The sequence below is a fragment of the Canis lupus genome, chromosome 33 (assembly GCF_048164855.1).
Source record: "Canis lupus baileyi chromosome 33, mCanLup2.hap1, whole genome shotgun sequence".
Lineage (NCBI taxonomy): Eukaryota > Metazoa > Chordata > Mammalia > Carnivora > Canidae > Canis > Canis lupus.
Window position 1 is genome coordinate 30,064,865 of NC_132870.1, and position 18,658 is coordinate 30,083,522.

Here is an 18,658-nt window from a genome sequence, read left to right on the forward strand (position 1 = left end):
TGTGTTTTTGGCAAAATAAAATTAGAGTGTTTTCCCTTAAGTTTGAGGATGAGGAGGTAAGTAAAAGTATATCATGTTGAAGGCTATGAAGAATACAGTAAATATCCTGAACAAAACATTTCCTTTACCATGCTCCATTATGCTGTGATCAAATTATATTGTCTGAGCATAGAAAACTTTTTTAAAAAACGATTTATTTATTTGAGAGAGAGGGAGACAAAGTATGAGCAGCGGGGAGGAGATGAGAGAGAAGGAGAAGCAGATGAGCAGGGCGCCCAATGTGGGGCTTGATTCCAGTACCCTGAGACCATAGGTTCCCCAAGGTGAGGGCAGATGCTTAACTGACTGGGCTACCCAGGTACCCCAGCATAGAAAACTTTAAAAAATAAGTTTTATTGCCCCAGCACCGAGTGTAGTGCAGGATTCATTTTTATTTGTGAAATAAATGTTAGGGTTTTCCTGAAGCAGACATGAGACAGAGTTGGGGCTACAAGTTAGAAATTAACTCCAGTGAAAGGAAGTGAGGTTAAGCAGGAGTGAGCAGAGAGAAAAGTGAGACTGCAATGCAGGTTCAACAAAGCCCTGGTTAACTCATGGGGAGCTCTGGAGTGAGTGTGGCCTGTCACAGTGTCTCTGGGTCAGGCAGGAGTGGTTAGACTGTTAAATCCTGCCTTGCTCAGTCACCTGGTGTGTATTGTCCAGGAAAGGCATCCCCTTAGGTGAGGCCATTCTCTGCAGCTGAGGCAGACTCGGAAGGATCTGACATTTAGTTGTCATCAGAAGAAATGTCTCCTCATCACACTTTTCACAGGTAGGTAGCAAACCCTTCCATGAAGTGGAATTTGGGAAACTCATCTTCCCATTTTTAGAGTGCACCATTTGCACCTCTTAGGTCTACCTTTCATATATGCTCCAAGAGTGGCTCCTTCAAAACTACGGTAGGCTTTTCTTCCTGAGGGAAAATTTAGAAGAGGGAGGTGGTAAGAAAAAATGATGGCCCTGGCCCTTGTAGTTGCTCTTGAGGCTGCAGGTGATGCTCATCCATCCTCTGCCTTTTTTCTATCCATTCTAGATTCCTTTTACCCTGAGCTTCCACATCTGCCAGCCTCAGTTGCTTACCTAATGTCATGACTCACAAACTTCCTGGAGCCTTCCTTCTTTGTGAAGGCAGTTCAAGATAAATAATTTGTCTTCTAGTTTAGAGAAGATATCCTGGCAGTTTTCTAAGCACTGGCTTCCTAAAAATTTTATTGATGTGCCAAGCCTTGTCTCCTGGAGTATATGTATCTTTTTAAGGCATTTAGCAGGCTAGCCACCTCTTGCTTACCTGCTCTCATCAAGGTAAAACCATCAATGTAATGGAACAGTGTGATGCTTTACAGGAAATCCAGATGATCCAAATCTCTTCAGACTTTATTATGACAGAAGATGGGAGATAAGATCTATGGAAAAACTGTAATGTATATTGTTGCTTATCCCATGTGAACAAGAACTGTTTCTGATCTTCTTTCCTGTTTAAAATACTTACAATTGTTTAGGTTTCACTGACAAAATTCTTATTGATACACTTTATAATATTGCTAAAACTAGCATCAAGGTTCTTATCTCTAAAAGAAATTCAACTGAAACAATTTTAAAGCAAAGGGGTGATTAGAATGAATAGAAAACAACAGCAAAAATATCCAAACTATAAATTTTTTACAACAATAAAAGCATACAACTCAGGATAGCATTAAAAGAATAAAATGAATCAAGTGATAAAAAGGAAATAATAAAGACATAAGCAATAGTAAAGAAACCAGAAAGTAAAAAAGTAGCAAATTTGATATATAAACCAATGAATGATTTTGAGAAATTAAAAAAGAGAGAGGGTTAAATATTTTAGAGGAAAGCTGTTGAAGTGGCAATTTTTAGGGGGGCTGCCAACATCCATTTTCCTTCATAATAGGTTCCCAATTCTCTTTGTGGAATTATTGCTCTTCTATTATGGGTTGTTTGGGTGGGAGAATAATTCCCAGCACCTGCTTTTCAAAACAAGTTAAGAAATCCATATCCAGCCTCTTTCCATTCCCTTTTAGAGCAGAGACTAATCAGAGTCTTTTTTCTTCATGTCTGAATCTTGAATTAAGTGATAAGAGAACAGAAGTACCAATTGGGAATTATATATTGAAACAGCAGCAGCAGCAGTGCACCAGTCAGACAATTTAGCTGTTAGTTATAAGACAAGTTTCCTGTGATTCCTTTTCACCTTCCTGACCATCCTCAGTTCTTAAGCCTAACTTCTTAGCCTTCTGTCAATAGTCTGAACATCCTATTATCTGCCAAATGAATTTTCTTTTGCTAAAGTTATTCAGAGTTGGTTTGGTAGCTTGTCACTTAGAACCCTAAGTAATAAAAGTATGTGCAATTTATCAAATAATCTGAAGATCCAGATGAAAATTTCAAGGAAAATAAAATGATCAGAATAATTTATGCAAGGAGAGGTAGAAAATTCAAATAAATTAATAGCTAAGAAAAAATAGAAAGTTAAAGATTTTAACCCCTAACGACACTTTTACTAACTCTTTCTTTTTAAAAAGATTTTAAGTAATATCTACACCCAACGTGGGGTTTGAATTTACAACCCCAAGATCAAGAGTCACATACTCTACTGACTAAGCCAGACAAGAGCCCCTATTTTTTTTTAAAGATTTTATTTTACTAATCCTTTTAAGAAAGATCATTCTTCTGTTATTTAAACTTTTCTAGAACACAGAAAAAGATGAAAAGCACTCCAATTTATTTTTTTTAAGATTTGTTTATTTATTTATTCATGAGAGACACAGAGCGAGGGGTGGGGGGCGTGCAGAGACACAGGCATAGGGAGAAGCAGGCTCCCTACAGGGAGCCCAACATGGGACTCGATCCCGGGCCCCCAGGGTCACACCCTGGGCTGAAGGTCGCGCTAAACCGCTGAGCCACCTGGGCTGCCCCAAGCACTCCAATTTATTAGCAATACTCAAAAAATGGTAAGATGGGCCTTTGAAATAAATCTTTAATAATTATAATTAATCATTCATTTCTATGTAATGACCCTAAATAAAATATTAGCAAAGTATACATTACAAATCACAGCATATTAAAAACAATATAATGACCAAGTGGGGAGCATTTTAGAAATTTACAAGGATGTTCAACATTAGGATATCTATTTATATAATTCAGTATATTAAATTTTTTAATTAATTAAAATAGATTAAATAAGATAATATGTATAATTACATCATAAAATATGGAAAAGGTGTTTAATATGAGTTTAACATAAATTCTTAATTTTTAAAAAGTGAGCAATCTGGAAAAAGAACAAATATCATTAATATCATAAAGGATAGAAACCAACAGTAAATACCATGTACAATGGTGAAACACTAGAGGCAAACCCATAAAAAATCAAAGATGATATATTTAAATATTGTTGTTGCTATTGCAGGCAATAAATATGAAAAAATTATTGCAGTAGAAGAGACAAAATTGCCATTATTTGCAGATAAAATGACAGTCTACTTAGATAAAAGTGCTTGAAAAAGTATTAGACCTAATGTCAGTTATTAAAATGACTAGATACAAAATCAATAGAAGAAAATGACTTTCTTATAAACAATTAAAAAATGTAATAGATGGTTCATAATGACTGACATTCTCTATAGTTAGTATCTCTTCCCTCCCAACATGTCATTGAAAATAAATATAAAAATAAAAATAATTCCATTGCACCATCAAAAACTGAAGAGGGATTCCATCAATAGGATATAAACAGTGAAGAGTTACTGAAGATGTATAACAGAGGAAAAGATTAATTGCAAAACTCAAAGTTTAAGAAATGTTATATAGGTGACAGCGAGGTATCCAGAATAAGGGAAACCACAAAATAAATGGAGACAGTAGAATCTGAGAGAAGTGATGGACAGGTGGTCAATTAAAGAAAGATCAGAACAATTGAGCCAGCAGCCCATTCTTTTATTATTTTTAAAGTAATCTCTACCCCAACCTATGAGGGGCTTGAACTCAAAACCTCAAGACCAAAAGAGTTACCTGCTCTGTCAACTGAGACAGTCAGGTGCCCTGAGCCCGTATCCCATTCTTGGGGCAACTTACTTCAGCATTTGTTCCAAGATAAAGTCTACAGAAGGCTCTCTGCCCAACAGGTTCTAACTTAGCAGTTCCTGAGTGGATAGTGAGGCAGGAGAAGCAAAGAAGCATTCCAGGTATATACAACTTCATGGGGTTCAGGAAGTCTCTGCATTTGAAAAATAAGCCATAGGAAAGCTTCTGAGGCCTCACATCCCACTGTATCCCTCTCCTGCACAATCATCCACGCAGGGATCCTAACAAGGATCTATACAACCAGAATTTACAAGAAAAAGAAAAAGAAAGATTAACTTCATTTATGACTATAGGTGCAAAAAGTCCAAGTAAAATGTCAGCAAATTGATACAAACAAAATCTTAAAAAGGATTCAGCAGTCTGTAATTAATAACATCAACACTTGACATCTATTTTATGCACACACACAAACGCACATATGTCTGTAGGTTCAAGTAAATACGTGGGCTGTCATAATTATTATTTTTTAAAATTTATTTATAAAAAAGAGAGAGAGAGAGACAGGCAGAGTCCCCCCCATGCAGGGATCCTGACGTGGGACTTGATTCCAGGTCTCCAGGATCATGAAGGTGGTGCTAAACCACTGAGCCACTTGGGCTGCCCTCAAAGCAACCTTAAAAGTCATTTTGAAATAGTCTGGGAAAATTCTACATGGACTGTTACTAGCTGATACTAAGGAATTATTACTTTAGTTAACTGTGATAATGGTATTGTGATTATGTTTAGAAAGTCCTCTGGGAAAAAAAAAGTCCTCTGGTGGAGATTTATGGATGAAATGCTATGTGAAGCTTACCACAAAATACTCTAGCCCCCCCCCCATATATACATACATATATATATATATATATATAGAAAAATATATAATAGTAATTTATAAATAATTATAAGATAATAAAATATTTTGGAATTACAAATTTAAGAATATTTATTTTTAAAATAAAATATTTTAAGGATGCCTGGGTAGCTCAGTGGTTATGTATCTGCCTTTGGCTCGGGGCATGATCCTGGGTCCGAGGATTGAATCCCATGTCAGGTTCCCTGTGGGGTGCCTGTTTTTCCCTCTGTCAATGTCTCTGCCTCTGTTTCACTTATGAATGAATAAAATCTAAAAAAAAAATAAGTTTATATGCATAATTTATAATTATATATATTATAATAATGAAGGGATAGATGAAACAAGATTTGCAAAATGCTGGTAATTGTTGAAACTGAATTATGAGGTTTGTTATACCGCTCTCTGTGAACTTTTATGTTTGAAATTTTAATAATAAGTTTTAAAAAAGAAAGTCATGAGTTCATATTGTTTCCAATTTACAGTCAACTTTGGCTAAGTCCTTAGAACATCTTGTTCTAGTATAAGGTTTTTCAGCCCTTTCTCTTCTCTGTTGTTTAGAATATCTCCTTACCAAGTATTTTAATTAGATTTCCTAACTTTTCAGTAGCACAAATGGATGTATCCTACTTATATGCTTTCTCTTTTTCCCTCCATTTTTTTTTTAAAGATTTTATTTATTTATTCGAGAGAGAGAGAGAGAGAGAGAGAGAGAGGCAGACACACAGGCAGAGGGAGAAGCAGGCTTCCTGTAAGGAGCCTGATGTGGGACTCAATCCTGGATCCCGGGATCATGCCCTGAGCTGAAGGCAGATGCTCAACCGCTGAGCCACCCAGGCATCCCCCTCCATTTCTTTTATAATCTCTTTGTCCATTATTCTGTAGTCACTTTGTTGACAAACACAATAAATGGTCAGAAATTCAAATTATAAAGTTCAGTTTAGTTCAGGTAACAAATACTTATTGGGCATTATTTTTTTTTTTTTATAGGCACTGTGCTAAATGCTTAGGATTCCAAAACAAACTGTAGTGTCCATTCTTCGGGAACTTAGAATCTAGTGTAGATTTCTCAGTTGGGTTCTGTAGATGCCGTTAGGAATTCTGTGAGAAGTCACTAGGAATTCAAAAAAAAAAAGAAAGGGGAAAATTTTTAATTTTTTTGACTTTCCTTCTCCATGCAATGCCAGTACTTGCAGTAATGAAAAGTGATCAAGCAGCTCTGTTAGTAATTTTGCTAGAGACTTTTCAGCTATATGGCAGTGTCTGCATGACTATGTCCATTTGGTAGAGTCCACTCTGTTTTTGATGTGAGATAGGGGATGCTATTGATAATTAGTGAGTGCTGAATTGTACTGAGAGGGTAGTGATAGGTTGATGGCATCAGCTTCTCCCTCTTGAACTGTATCATCTCCTTATCCTTCCCCAGCCTCTCCATACCCACAGCTACCAGAGAGCAAACAAACTTTCCCTGATATGATTAAAAAAAAAAAATCAAGGAGTAAATTCTAAGTAAAGCTATGACTCAGATGCCTCCCTGTTGTTTTGTAATTTTGTGATTGCAAAACATGGAGCTTGTCATTAAGAGTGAATTATAAAGATTTCATTTTTCCTTTCTGATTTCCTTGTGTAGTTTTCTTGTTTTACACTTTGTTAGAAACTGTTTTACAAACACGACTTAAAGTCCAATGTGATGATCTCAAGGTCGTGAGATTGAGCCGCACGTACTCAACCAATTCAACAAGGTCATGTAAGGAAAAAATGTCTCCTAAGTAGGCTAGTTTCTGCAGCCATTCTTGATCTTCAAAGAATTTGGCAAAATCTCGCCTATTTTCTTGGAAGTATTACCACAGTCCACTTCTCAGCGCAAACATTCTGTTTGCGCTGAGAACCAAAATCTGTATTAGTTTTTCTTATTGTGTAACAAATTAGAACCAAAATCTGTATTAGTTTCTCTTATTGTGTAACAAATTAGATTGATAACAATGATAGAGCAGAGTACTCAGAGGTCTGAGTCCAAAGATTCAGAAACCAAGGGTATGGTGCTATCATGAAGACTAACAGGGAACGGGAATGACGCACAATTTGGGAAGAATAAGAGATGAGGGTTGGGACCGAAAAGGACTGAAAACTCTGAGACTCTAGGGTTCTACTTTGTTCCTCTAAGTGGCTGAAGTTACTTCACGTCTCTGAATGTTACTTTCTTGCTGTCAAGAAGTAAAATAAAGGGGTACCAGGTAATCCTGAAGGTCTTATAAAACTTCAATAATTTTTATCACAGTGAGTTAGAAATAAAAGCGGACCCCAAATAGAGCTAAACGCTGAACATAAAAGTTAAATGAAGCAAAGCAAAATAGAGCAGGGCCGTTATGAATAATATTCTTCATGATATACAGTATTTAAAATACATTTACCAAATATGAATAAAAATACATTTATCAAGTTCCTTTTATATCTAGGCTTCTTAGGGGCTTAGAATAGTGCAGAAAACATATTGTGATTCCTAGTGATGAGGGAACAGAAGGCTAGCTGAGGACAAAGCACAAGCTCACACCCTGCAACACCCCCCTTCCACTCCTAGGTGGGAATATATGTGACTTTCCCCCAGGAAGTTCCCAAGTATCTTAATGTTAATGCCCCGCTAGAGGAAAAACAACTTAACTTTGATGTAGGAAGGAGCGGCAAATGGGGCTAGGCAGGGAAAGTTAAGGGAAAGGCTGAGAATCAAGCTCCCAGAAATCTGTGGGTTCCCATAAACGAAAGGTCCAGAGTCAGGCTCCCACCCATCCCAAGAAAACAAAGACAGTAAAAACAGAGAAAAATAATAAACCTGGCTTCCTAGCTCCAAAATGTTGGGGAGTATCTCCCTTTGATGGTTACTAAGTAATCACGGAAACTCACAAGACCACAAAGAAGTCAGTCATTATGGTGTTATCAATACTCTCTGATCAATCCAAGACTGCACAAGAATCTCAAGGCCATTGGGCTCCCTGGCCCGGTTCTCAATCAAAGACTGCCACTAAAAGCCCTGTGGCAATCCTGTGGGGACCCCTCTGGCTTCTGAGAACTTTCTCTGTACCTCTGCTTACTAAACTTTTATCGCTTTGCTCACTCTCTATTGTCCATGAGATTCATTCTTCAACTCCATGAGGCAAGAACCAAGCTCTCTCATATCAACTTGACAACTGCAAGGCCTCCAGTATCTTACAGGTCCTCCCCAACATACGGAAATCTTTTTGAAACTTCCCTTTTCCTTACCTTCAACTCCCAGGTATATAATCAGCCAGCCCTCACTAGCCGGGGGCAGCAGCACTCTTCCTGCCCGTGGGTCCTGCCCCCATGCTTTAAAAACAAAACAAAACAAAACAAAACAGAACAGAACAGAACCACCATTTTGCACCAAAGACGTCTCAAGAATTCTTTCTTGGTGGTTGGCTCTGGACTTCACCCCAGCAAACCTCACCTATATTTCCAAAACTACATCACTAGTATTCCCATAGCGAAGTTCACAAAGTTCTTTCCCAATTACATCAGCCCTCTGAAGCAGGTACCAATCCCCACCCTTTCAAAGAAGAGGAGGTGGACTGTGTCAAATACCAAAGGAAGGAAGGTCTCGAAAGATTCCAGTATAAAAGAGACCAACCAAATTTAACAAATAGGAGATCACTAGCTTTCCTTGGTAGAGAAATCTCACCGGAAGCTTAAATTAGGTATGAAGGTCTTAAAGGAAAAAAAGGATAGAGGGGCTTGTAGCATAGATGGTCCACGGCCTGTGTCAGTGCTCAAAACCTACTCTCCAGGGACCCCTGGCTGGCTCAGTCAGAAGAGCCTGACACTCTTCCGCTCCCAGCTGTGAGTTCCAGCCCTATGTTGGGTGTAGAGATCGCCTAACTAAAAGGTTAAAAAAAAAAAAAAAAAAAAAAAAAAAAAAGGCCCCGGTGGCTCAGCAGTTTAGCGCCGCCTGCAGCCCAGGGCGTGATCCTGGAGATCTGGGATCGAGTCCCATGTCGGGCTCCCTGCATGGAGCCTGCTTCTCCCTCTCATGAATGAATAAATGAAATCTTTAAAATAATTTTTTTAAAAATACGGCTTCGCTTTTTGTTACATAAAATATACTTTTAAAGAAAAAACATTTTTATTTATTTTATTTTTAGGAAAAAAAACATTTTTTTAAATTTTTTTTTTATTTATTTATGATAGTCACAGAGAGAGAGAGGCAGAGACACAGGCAGAGGGAGAAGCAGGCTCCACGCCCCGGGAGCCCGACGTGGGATTCGATCCCGGGTCTCCAGGATCGCGCCCTGGGCCAAAGGCAGGCGCCAAACCGCTGCGCCACCCAGGGATCCCCCCCCAAAAAAAACATTTTTAAAGAAAAGAACACACGTGCACGCACGTCCCCCCTTCCTTTAACGAAGCGTAACGACGGGACAAAAGGACCGCCCCGGTTCACCTCACAGTCGAGCTTACCTCAAAAGGTCCGGAAGAAACACACGCGCTCAGAAGAACGCAGGAAGCCCTGCGCGGGTCGCGACCCCACCAGATCCACCCCTGCGTACAGCGCAGCTGCAAACTCAGAGACGGGGCAGTACAGTTGCTGGGGCTGGCGACGAACTAACGAACGAGGAGACCATTCTGCAGCCTGAGAAGCCAGGGCTCCCCACCAGCTCCCAGCCACCTGGAACCGCCAGGTCCCCGGGAGAGGGGGGCGGAACTCTCACGCCAACCATCTCCCGGGGCAACAGCGCGGCCGCACTTCCGGCAACTTCTCGAGTCAACGGACGCCACTATTATACGTCATTTCCTCCGCTCCTCGTAGGCAAACGGACGCGACTGCCGTAAACTACTGTTTGACGGTGGGTAGTAGCGCCGCTCTTCCAGCGCTGAAGGCCGTTTTGGAAATGGGACAGTGCCCCCGGTTCTGCCGGTGACTGGCTTTTTTTGTAAATCAGTCGTTCGAATTTCTTGTCGCTCCCCGCCACCTTTGTGCGGGTACGGTGGCCGAGGAGGCTCGTTCACGGCGGAAGTACCGGGCTGGCGGGTGGGTGGGGGCAGCGGGGCCGGAGGTGCACGTGGCTCCGGTGCGTTGCGGTGGCGAGCAGAGGGGTCTGAGGATGTCTGGACGCGGGACCCAGCTACGGAGGGAGGGGGGAAGGAAGGGAATGTGGCGTGAAGACCTTTCTGCCTGCTGGGGGAGGAGATACTGACCGGGGGCGGAGAGGCTGGTGAGCGGTCGGTCCGCGCGCACAGGGCAACGGGAAGGTGACACGCCTCACCCTCGGGTTCATCTCTGGCGGCGTGGCCTTGGGTGAGGTGGCAAGGTTGCTGTACTTCTTACTGTCCCGCTGTATGATGTTCTGACCGTGGCACAGAGGGTGGTGCACCCAGAGGCCACAATGACCAAAAAGATACGTACTGTTTTTCTTACCAGGTAGAGTAAGCATGTCTTTTCGAGGCGGTGGTCGTGGAGGCTTTAATCGAGGTGGTGGCTTCAGTCGCGGCGGAAGCAACAACCACTTCCGAGGTGGAGGCGGTAATTTCCGAGGCGGCGGTGGTGGTAGAGGAGGATTTGGACGAGGAGGTGGCCGCGGAGGCTTTAACAAAGGCCAAGACCAAGGACCTCCGGAGCACGTAGTTTGTATGTCGGTTTCAAAGCTTAACCTACTTGGGGGCGGAGGTTGTGGGTTTAAGTTTGGGAAATGAGCGTGCTGAAAGGCAGCTCTAGCAGCTCTCCTATGGAAGTTGCTGCTGGGTTGGGGAATCGGGTCTGGAGATGCTGTAAGCTGACTTACAATCGTGTTGTAGCGCTCAAATGTAAAGGGGCGATCAAGAAGGCAGAACAACACTTAGAATGCGTCGTGGAGGTGGAACTTGAGCTTGGGCTGAAAGGAAGTTATTAAGTAGGTAATACTGTGTGTTTATTCCTGTTGTCCCCGTTTTACAGGTAAGAAAACCGTGAGAGTTGAGTTTCTTTGCTAGGGTCGTAGTAATAAGTTTCTTTGCTGGCATCATATTAATAAGTGATCCGTTTGAGCTACAAAGCCACGTTTTCTGACTCCAAAGCCCATGCTCTCCATTGCTTTTCATAAGTAAGAGAAGTGAGGAAAATTGCTCGTTAGGGAATCTACAGAGGGGAGGGAAGCCAAGGAAAAAAAACCTAATGAGAGTAGATTTGAAGTAATTATCAATGAGGTGGGATGGAAGTCCTGGGACGTGAGACAGATTTGATAGTAGAAGCCTACATCAAAAAGGAGAAGTGATGAAGAGAGTGCAACCTCACACTGGTTGGATCAGTGTGCAAAATGGTTTGAAGAGTGCAATGGCTAGAGTCATAGGTCCCAGCCCACAAGCATGCAACAGTCCGTGCATGATGCACTGTGAGGGTAGTGAAAGTGAGGAGAAAAAAAAGGACGGGTTTGATGGGAGAGCAATTTCAATGGAAATAAATTCAGTAGAACTTGGCTAATTCTTGGGAATAAAAGGTTCCAGGTTTGGATTTTGGGTGATAGGGATGAAGAATTGGTTTTGGAGGGATGTGATGAGTTTTTTAGTTTGGGGTGACGGTCAGAAATAGAGGTAGTTATTTTGGATTCCACGCGTCCCTGAAAAAGAGTGAAGAGTCATTGGTAAAGACGTGGTAGTAGGAGGTTATTAAAGGGAGGAAAAAAGGAGAACAAAGACTGATTTACAGCTAGGGACCGGGGAAATGAAGAGACAGAATGTAAGCATGGTGCTTAATAATAATACTTATTGTTATAATAAAACACCTGTTATAGGTTGGATGGCCTCAATGTGCCAGGTACTTTTCTAAGCACCTGACATTTATTATTGTATTTATTCCTCATAGTAATATATATAGGGTGTTGGTATTGCTATTTGCCCTTATTAAGAATAGGACAGTGAATCAGAGAAAAGAATCTTACCCCAGGTCACAGAGCTAATGTGGAGTTTTTGGCTTTTTTTTTTTTTTTTTTTTGCCTCAGAGGAGAACACATAAGTGAAATCCCAGGTACCCAAGAAGAAACTTCCAGATGATGTTGGTCAATATCATTTGAAACTGTTTTACATTTTAACATTTTCTTGTCCTATTTCAGTATTAGGAGAGTTCCTGCATCCCTGTGAAGATGACATAGTTTGTAAATGTACTACAGACGAAAATAAGGTGCCTTATTTTAATGCTCCAGTTTATTTAGAGAACAAAGAACAAATTGGTAAAGTGGATGAAATATTTGGACAACTTAGAGATTTTGTATCCTTTTTCATTAGAAGACCCAGTGATCTCATTAAAAGGTTACCATTTGCTTTTTTCTGGAGCTAAGTATTGTTTTAATTAAACTTCTTGTTTTATTCAATTGGGAGAGAGTATTGGTAAGATTGTAACATAAAGGAGAATCAAGAGAAGAGAATGTATCTCCCCGTATTGAAAAGGAAGACTATAATAGAGTAACTTCCTTTTTGGAAGGTTTTAGAAGTGATTACCATTTGGGTAAGTGCTACAGGATTAAGGTACTTTGCTTTGATTATGATGATGCTACTGGAATAGCGTGGAATTAGAAGTTTTATTTATGATGATGCTACTGGAATAGCGTGGAATTAGAAGTTTTAAAAATAAAAACTTCATTTCCTCTTGGAAACTTATTTCTTACTTTTTCTAGATATTTCCATATAGCTTTGTTTTTAAAATTACATAGGAATTCAGAAGGTTACCTCTTGTGATCTTAATTGCTTATTCCTTAATGTAACTAATAGTATTTTTCTGTTAAATTGTCAGAAAATATGAAGGCATCTTCCTTTAAAAAACTGCAGAAGGTGAGTGAAGCTTCTGATAAGTAGGATCTTTGGTTTTGTAAGTAAATGACCTTCCTTAGGACAGTGCTACTTAGAGCACTTGAACCCTCCAGTATATCACTAGTGAAGCTCTTAAATTGATATGTTCTGTACTTTAAATGTTGAACTTACTGATCCTTAAAAGTAATTTAATACAAGCTTTCAGAAATTACTCTTAGGCAAATTCTGTAACTGCTACAGTATGTTTTTTCGTTTATGCAAGATTCTTACTGAAAGCTTACATGACCAAACTTTTTAAATAAAGCGTTAAATTAGGAAACATTATTTGAGAGAAGTCAGATATTAAATGATTTCACAGATCTTTCAAAACATGATAAATGCTGTGAAGGAGAACTGCAGATTGCCATGAGGATGTTAGTAGTGGGACCATATTTAGTATATTGGCTTTCTGAATAAACTAGAAGCTGAGACCTGGAAGTTGATTAGAGGTGATTTCCAAACCTTGTTGCTCATCACAATATCTAGGGGAGCTTTTAAGGTCATGTATTTCTTGGTCCCACTCTTAGAAATTGGAGCTGGTAAGTCCTCAGATAGGGACCAGGCTTCATTTGTAAAAAGGCAGGCTCCTGGATAATTTTGATGTAATTAGATTAGCACTTGGGAACCACTGCTATTCAAACAGGTGGGAAGCACATTATAAGTAGAGAAAACTGTACAGGTCTCTGAGACAGCCAGTTTAAGGATCTGAAAAAGGCTGAAGTGTAGCTTGGACATAGATCATTTAGGAGGGACTAGAGAGGTAGGCAGGGGCAGGGTTACTAAGGCCTTAGGTCATGGGAAAGCATTTAGTTTTAGTTTTGTTTTTAAATATTAGGATAAATACAGTTAAATTATACTTAAAAAGAGCACTAGAAAAATTAAAGAGCACCCTGGAAAGGGGTTAGTACTGTATGTGAAGGGGCCAGGTCAGAGACTGTTGCATCAGTCCCAGAAGAAATGGTGTTTCGGACCAGGGTAATAATGACAGTGGAAATGGAGAAAAGTGGATGGATTTATGAACAATACAGGAAGTAGCATTGATAGATCTTGGTAGTTGATTAACAATTGAAGTTAAAAATATCACCATCTTTCAGATGTCTGATTTCAGATCTTTGTGGATGGTGTCACCATGTACCAAAATGGGAGACACCGGAGAAGAAGGAAATTGGGGGAAGACGATGAATTCACTTTTAGACATGAGGAGTTTGAAGCACTTGTGAGATATTCACATAGGAGCTCAAAGGAAGAGCCTGGATTAGTGATGGGATTGCAGGTTGTCATTGTGCAGATAGTATATGATACAGTCTAGGAAGAAAGAGTAAGAAAAAGAGCTTTGGGGTATCTCCTAAATTTTATATCTATCTGGAGACTAAGAATAACACCAGTAAAGGAGGAGGCAAACCAGGAGAGTTTCATAAAAGTAGTTATCTTCTGAGTCAGGAGAATAGAAGTGGTCAGCTATGGCAAAGTACTGCCGCAGAGTTCTTTGGACTTAGCAACAGGCAGGGCAAAAGGTCATGGAGCCAATGGAGTGGTGGGCACAGAACCCAGATTGGTGTAAGAGATTCTAGATGGGGACAGTGCCTTCTTGCTGGCATATGGCTGCTGTAGAAACTGGCAAGTAGCCACTGGGAAATTCAGCTGCTTCAGGCAGGCCTGAGAGCCAGGCTTCTTATTTGGTGACCTGAAAAAAAGAATTGGCCTGTGATAGCCACTTAAATTTGATCTGGATGCCTGTCTTTTGTCACAGTATTGCTTACTTGAGGATTTATTATTTTTTAAAAAGATTTTATTTATTTGAGAGAGAGATGGAGCATAAGCAGGGGGAGGTGCAGAGGGAGAGGGTGGAGCAGACTCCCCACTGAGCAGGGAGCCCAATGTGGGGCTCAATCCCAGGACCCTGGGATCATGACTTGAGCGGAAGGCAGATACTTAACTGACTGAGTCACCCAGGGGCCCCTGAGACTTTATTATTAAGTGTTTTTGTTGTTGTTTGTTTTTTTCACGGATGCTAAATTGGGACATTCTACCTCTCTTCATTTCTAGATCCACTGCTCAGGTTCAGGTCCTCATTATCCAGCCTAGGCTATCCAATTGAATTTTCTGCTTAGTAAATACCTGCTTAGTAAAATAACCAGTAACCTTTTGTAGCTATTGAGTGCCTGAAATGTGGCTAATGTAACTGAGGAACTGAATTTTTATTTTATTTATTTATTATTTACTTTAAAGATTTTATTTATTCATGAGAGACACAAAGAGGCAGGTTCCCGGCGGAGAGCTTGATTCAGGACTCGATTCCAGGACTCTGGGATCACAACCTGAGCCAAAGGCAGATGCTCAACCACTGAGCTGCCCAGGTGTCCCAGGAACTGAATTTTTAATTGTGTGTATGTTTTTTTAAAGATTTTATTTATTTATTCATAGACACAGAGAGAGAGAGGCAGAGACACAGGCAGAGGGAGAAGCAGGCTCCATGCAGGGAGCCTGACGTGGGACTCGATCCCAGGTCTCCAGGATCACACCCCAGGCTGCAGGCGGCACCAAACCGCTGCGCCACCAGGGCTGCCCGAATTTTTAATTGTTAATTAATTAATTTAAATAGCCGCATGTGGCTAGTGGCTACTGTATTGGGCATTGCAGAGCTAGACACTACTTTTGAGAGAATGGACTCTGGGAAGAGTGATAAAAGGTGGTATCTAAAGAGGGATTCCGACATCTTATAAGTAATACTTTATCATTTGAAACTCCTTATGCATGTTTTATGTAAAATTGTGAAATATGCCTCATTATGTTTCATTATAATGAAAAATAATCTCTTTAATCCTGAATAATAGAATGGGTTTAATTTATGCATATCTTTTATTACTTTGTATGTTCAGCAAATACTTACTGATTTGATCAGTAGTTTGAAATAGTTTTCAATATTTCAAAGTTTCAAATATTTCAAAGTTTTGAAATAAATAGTGTGTGCTTCATTTTGAATTTTAATGTTAAATTCTTAACAGTTTTAAGGGCAATTCTATTGTGAAAAGGTAGTTAATTTTTAGAAGACATCAATTTATAAAGAGAAATGAGATTGAATTGACCTTCATTTTTATTTATATGCTTGTAATGCTTATCGTGTGGAAAGTTTAAGGGCTTTGTATACATTACTTTTTTGATCTTCATGAAGACTATGGGGTAGCTGCTTCATTCTCTTCATCTGATAGATTAGGACATGAAGGCACAGAGAAATTAAGTCTTTGCCCACGGTTACACAGTAGTTAATAGGGTTGAGATTTGAACCTAGGCAGTCTTGAGTCTAGTGTGTAGATCCTTAATGATCATACTGTATCACTTCCCAAGCCATCACACTAATTGTTTCTGTCATACTTCCAGTTTTATATAGACCCATATAAACTGCTACCACTACAGAGGTTTTTACCTCGACCTCCAGGTGAGAAGGGACCTCCAAGAGGTGGTGGCAGAGGAGGTCGAGGAGGAGGAAGAGGAGGAGGTGGCAGAGGTGGTAGAGGTGGTAAGTTGTTTTTTGGGGAAATTTTCTAGTGAGATTTCAAACTTGCAGCCAATTCACACAGTACAACTTAATTTTGTATATAGGCAAACCTCCTTTATGTTTTTTTTAGAAAAGCTATTTTCAAATCTTGACAGATTACCATAGTAATAATGCTTTGTTTCAATGACTTATTTTTTTAAAAAATCTAATAAAGTATAATTTTGAGGGATTTTATCTTTGGGGTTATCCATGTTTTGTTGTACATTTTATAAAGTGTAAGATTATCTTGACTGAGTTTTAGTTTTTTAATTAATATTATTGGGTGTTGATTATATGCTGAGAGCTAGTTGTATTCTTTTAATATCTATGTGTATTCTTTTAATATTCAGCAAAACCTTGTGAGATAGGCGATAGCCTTATTTTAGATGTGGAAATGGGTGGCTTACAAAAATTAATTTGCCCAGTTAATTGGCAATCCAGATTCTATCTTCTGATGTCATGTCAAAGGCTTACCAATAAAGTTATTGCTTTGATTTCAGCATTTTGATATATGTATTTCCTAAAGTTTTGGTACATTCACCATTGTGGACTGTTAGATGATGAGCAGGGTTGGGGATAAGGTGTGGTGCAGTATTGAGTATGCCTAGATCTGAGTAGTGGTGTGGTGGGGAACAGGATGATGGCAGAGCCTAAGTAGTTGGGAACAGGAGCCAAAAATTGGTTGGATATCTTCTGTTACTGAAACAGAATGGAGAAAGAAGTCTGTTTCCAACTTTGCCTTTCTCAATTTAATTATTTCATTCTAAATATGCTTTTTTTTTTTATCCAGGTAGCTAGGAGATAATCTCTTTAAGAAATCTGGATATATCTTTTTAAAATATTTTTGAGACACTAATGAGATCCCCCTCATTCCCATTCTATATTCAGTCTCTCATGTGACACTGAAAAAAATTCATTTGTTTTCTTAAAACTTTTATATTTATATACCACTGTTTTGGGAATATGTTTTTTCCTCTTAATGTAATTCATCATTCCTTACAAAGTTAATCAAAAGAAGTAAAAATGGAGACTGAAATAGGAGGTCAAATATGTATTGGATAAATGAAAATTTTTAATTTTCTTATTAAATATGTGAGCATCAGTGATGGTCCATATGTGGCTCAACTAACTTTAAATATTCTATTTATTATGATACCCCCAGAGTGAAACCACCCCTATCTGTTACCTTTTGTTCTTAGAATAAAAAGCCTTAGTTTAATCAAAAAAGCAATTCAGCAGAAGTTGAATTACTCATACATTTAATAGTAGGGCTAAATGGAACTTTAAAGTTACGAGTTTGGTAATTCATTAAAATAGGATTCTTGTTTAAAAAATTGTAACGTAGGTTATTAGGCTTATCAGATTAGGATTGGCTACCATAATTTTTATAAATATTTCCTTTATTTTTAGGTGGTTTTAGAGGTGGAAGAGGAGGTGGAGGTGGAGGCTTCAGAGGAAGGGGTGGTGGTGGTTTCAGAGGTGAGTGTGAAAAATAGTCTTTGAATCACTGAATTTCTAGGATTGGTATTACCTACCATTTAAAATTTTTATTCAGAAAAAAAAAAAAAATAAAATAAAATAAAATTTTTATTCAGTCTTATTTCTGTTTCCCCAGTATATGGAACACCATGGTGTTCTTTGCTTTAGCCTAATTTAGATCTTTATTTTATGTCACTTTCTTGCTTTTCCCTTTGAATTTTTTCACCTACTTTTAATTGTTTTGCGGAATTAATTTGAAAAAGCAGTATGAATGACAGTTAAATTTGGTAAATTGGTTGGCTACATAGTATAAGAATTAATGTTGATTTTAAGCTTGAGATTTTATTTATAGTGCTATTAAAAATTCATTTACTATAGCCTTAATACTTTCATTTTCTCTTAATTAGGGAGAGGACATTAAGTGTAAGAGTTGGCAGAGAAACTTCCTGCATGATCTACGTCAATGGCTCAGAAACTTGTTTCTTGAGCAAGTCTGGAAGAACTGGTCATTTTATGACGGTGGAACTAAAATGTCATCACCATGCAAAAATGAGTACAACAGAATAAGCGATTTTGCTCTAAAAGTATGAACAAATGTTTAAATGTTTTGTATAACGCTTGGAACTCTGGGGGCTTAATAAATGGGCAGTTTTCATTTGAAGCATACTTGGAATTTTTAAAATAAAATGTTTTATTTCTTTAACTTATAATAGAACTGTGTTTATTAAAACAGCAATTTTTGAAGTTAAAAGGAACAATTAAGCTTAAACCCAGTGGATTTCAGATTGAAAAAATGATTTGTTTATGTATATAACTGATTTTTAAAAAGAAGGCTAGTGAAACAGTAC

At 38.9% G+C, this 18,658-nt stretch overlaps 2 protein-coding genes across 11 annotated transcripts in view; one reads left to right on the forward strand and one right to left on the reverse strand.

The window, feature by feature from the left end:
- Nucleotides 1-9,720, reverse strand: part of CFI (complement factor I) — a 60,505-nt gene extending 50,785 nt beyond the window's left edge. Inside the window, exons 1-2 of one of the 3 annotated variants that reach the window (XM_072810601.1) lie at nucleotides 9,440-9,720; nucleotides 1,328-1,453 (exon numbers count right to left, since the gene is read on the reverse strand). The gene's annotated coding sequence lies outside the window, so the exon portion shown is untranslated. The remainder of the gene's footprint in view (nucleotides 1-1,327; nucleotides 1,454-9,439) is intronic. The other 2 variants (XM_072810602.1, XM_072810600.1) reach the window with 2 other exon arrangements.
- On the forward strand, nucleotides 660-18,513 carry GAR1 (GAR1 ribonucleoprotein). 8 transcript variants are annotated; one of them, XM_072810613.1, is made up of 7 exons: nucleotides 660-811; nucleotides 10,401-10,607; nucleotides 12,064-12,218; nucleotides 12,719-12,778; nucleotides 16,175-16,313; nucleotides 17,742-17,810; nucleotides 18,218-18,513. In XM_072810613.1, the coding sequence occupies exons 2-7, from the start codon at nucleotides 10,412-10,414 to the stop codon at nucleotides 18,229-18,231; spliced, it is 633 nt and encodes a 210-aa protein (XP_072666714.1). In that variant the 5' UTR covers nucleotides 660-811; nucleotides 10,401-10,411; the 3' UTR covers nucleotides 18,232-18,513. The 8 variants fall into 8 exon arrangements, with proteins under 8 accessions (XP_072666714.1, XP_072666709.1, XP_072666710.1 ...); XM_072810608.1 differs by lacking the exon at nucleotides 660-811 and adding an exon at nucleotides 9,606-9,825; XM_072810609.1 differs by lacking the exon at nucleotides 660-811 and adding an exon at nucleotides 9,768-9,896.
- Nucleotides 18,514-18,658: the final 145 nt, after the last annotated feature.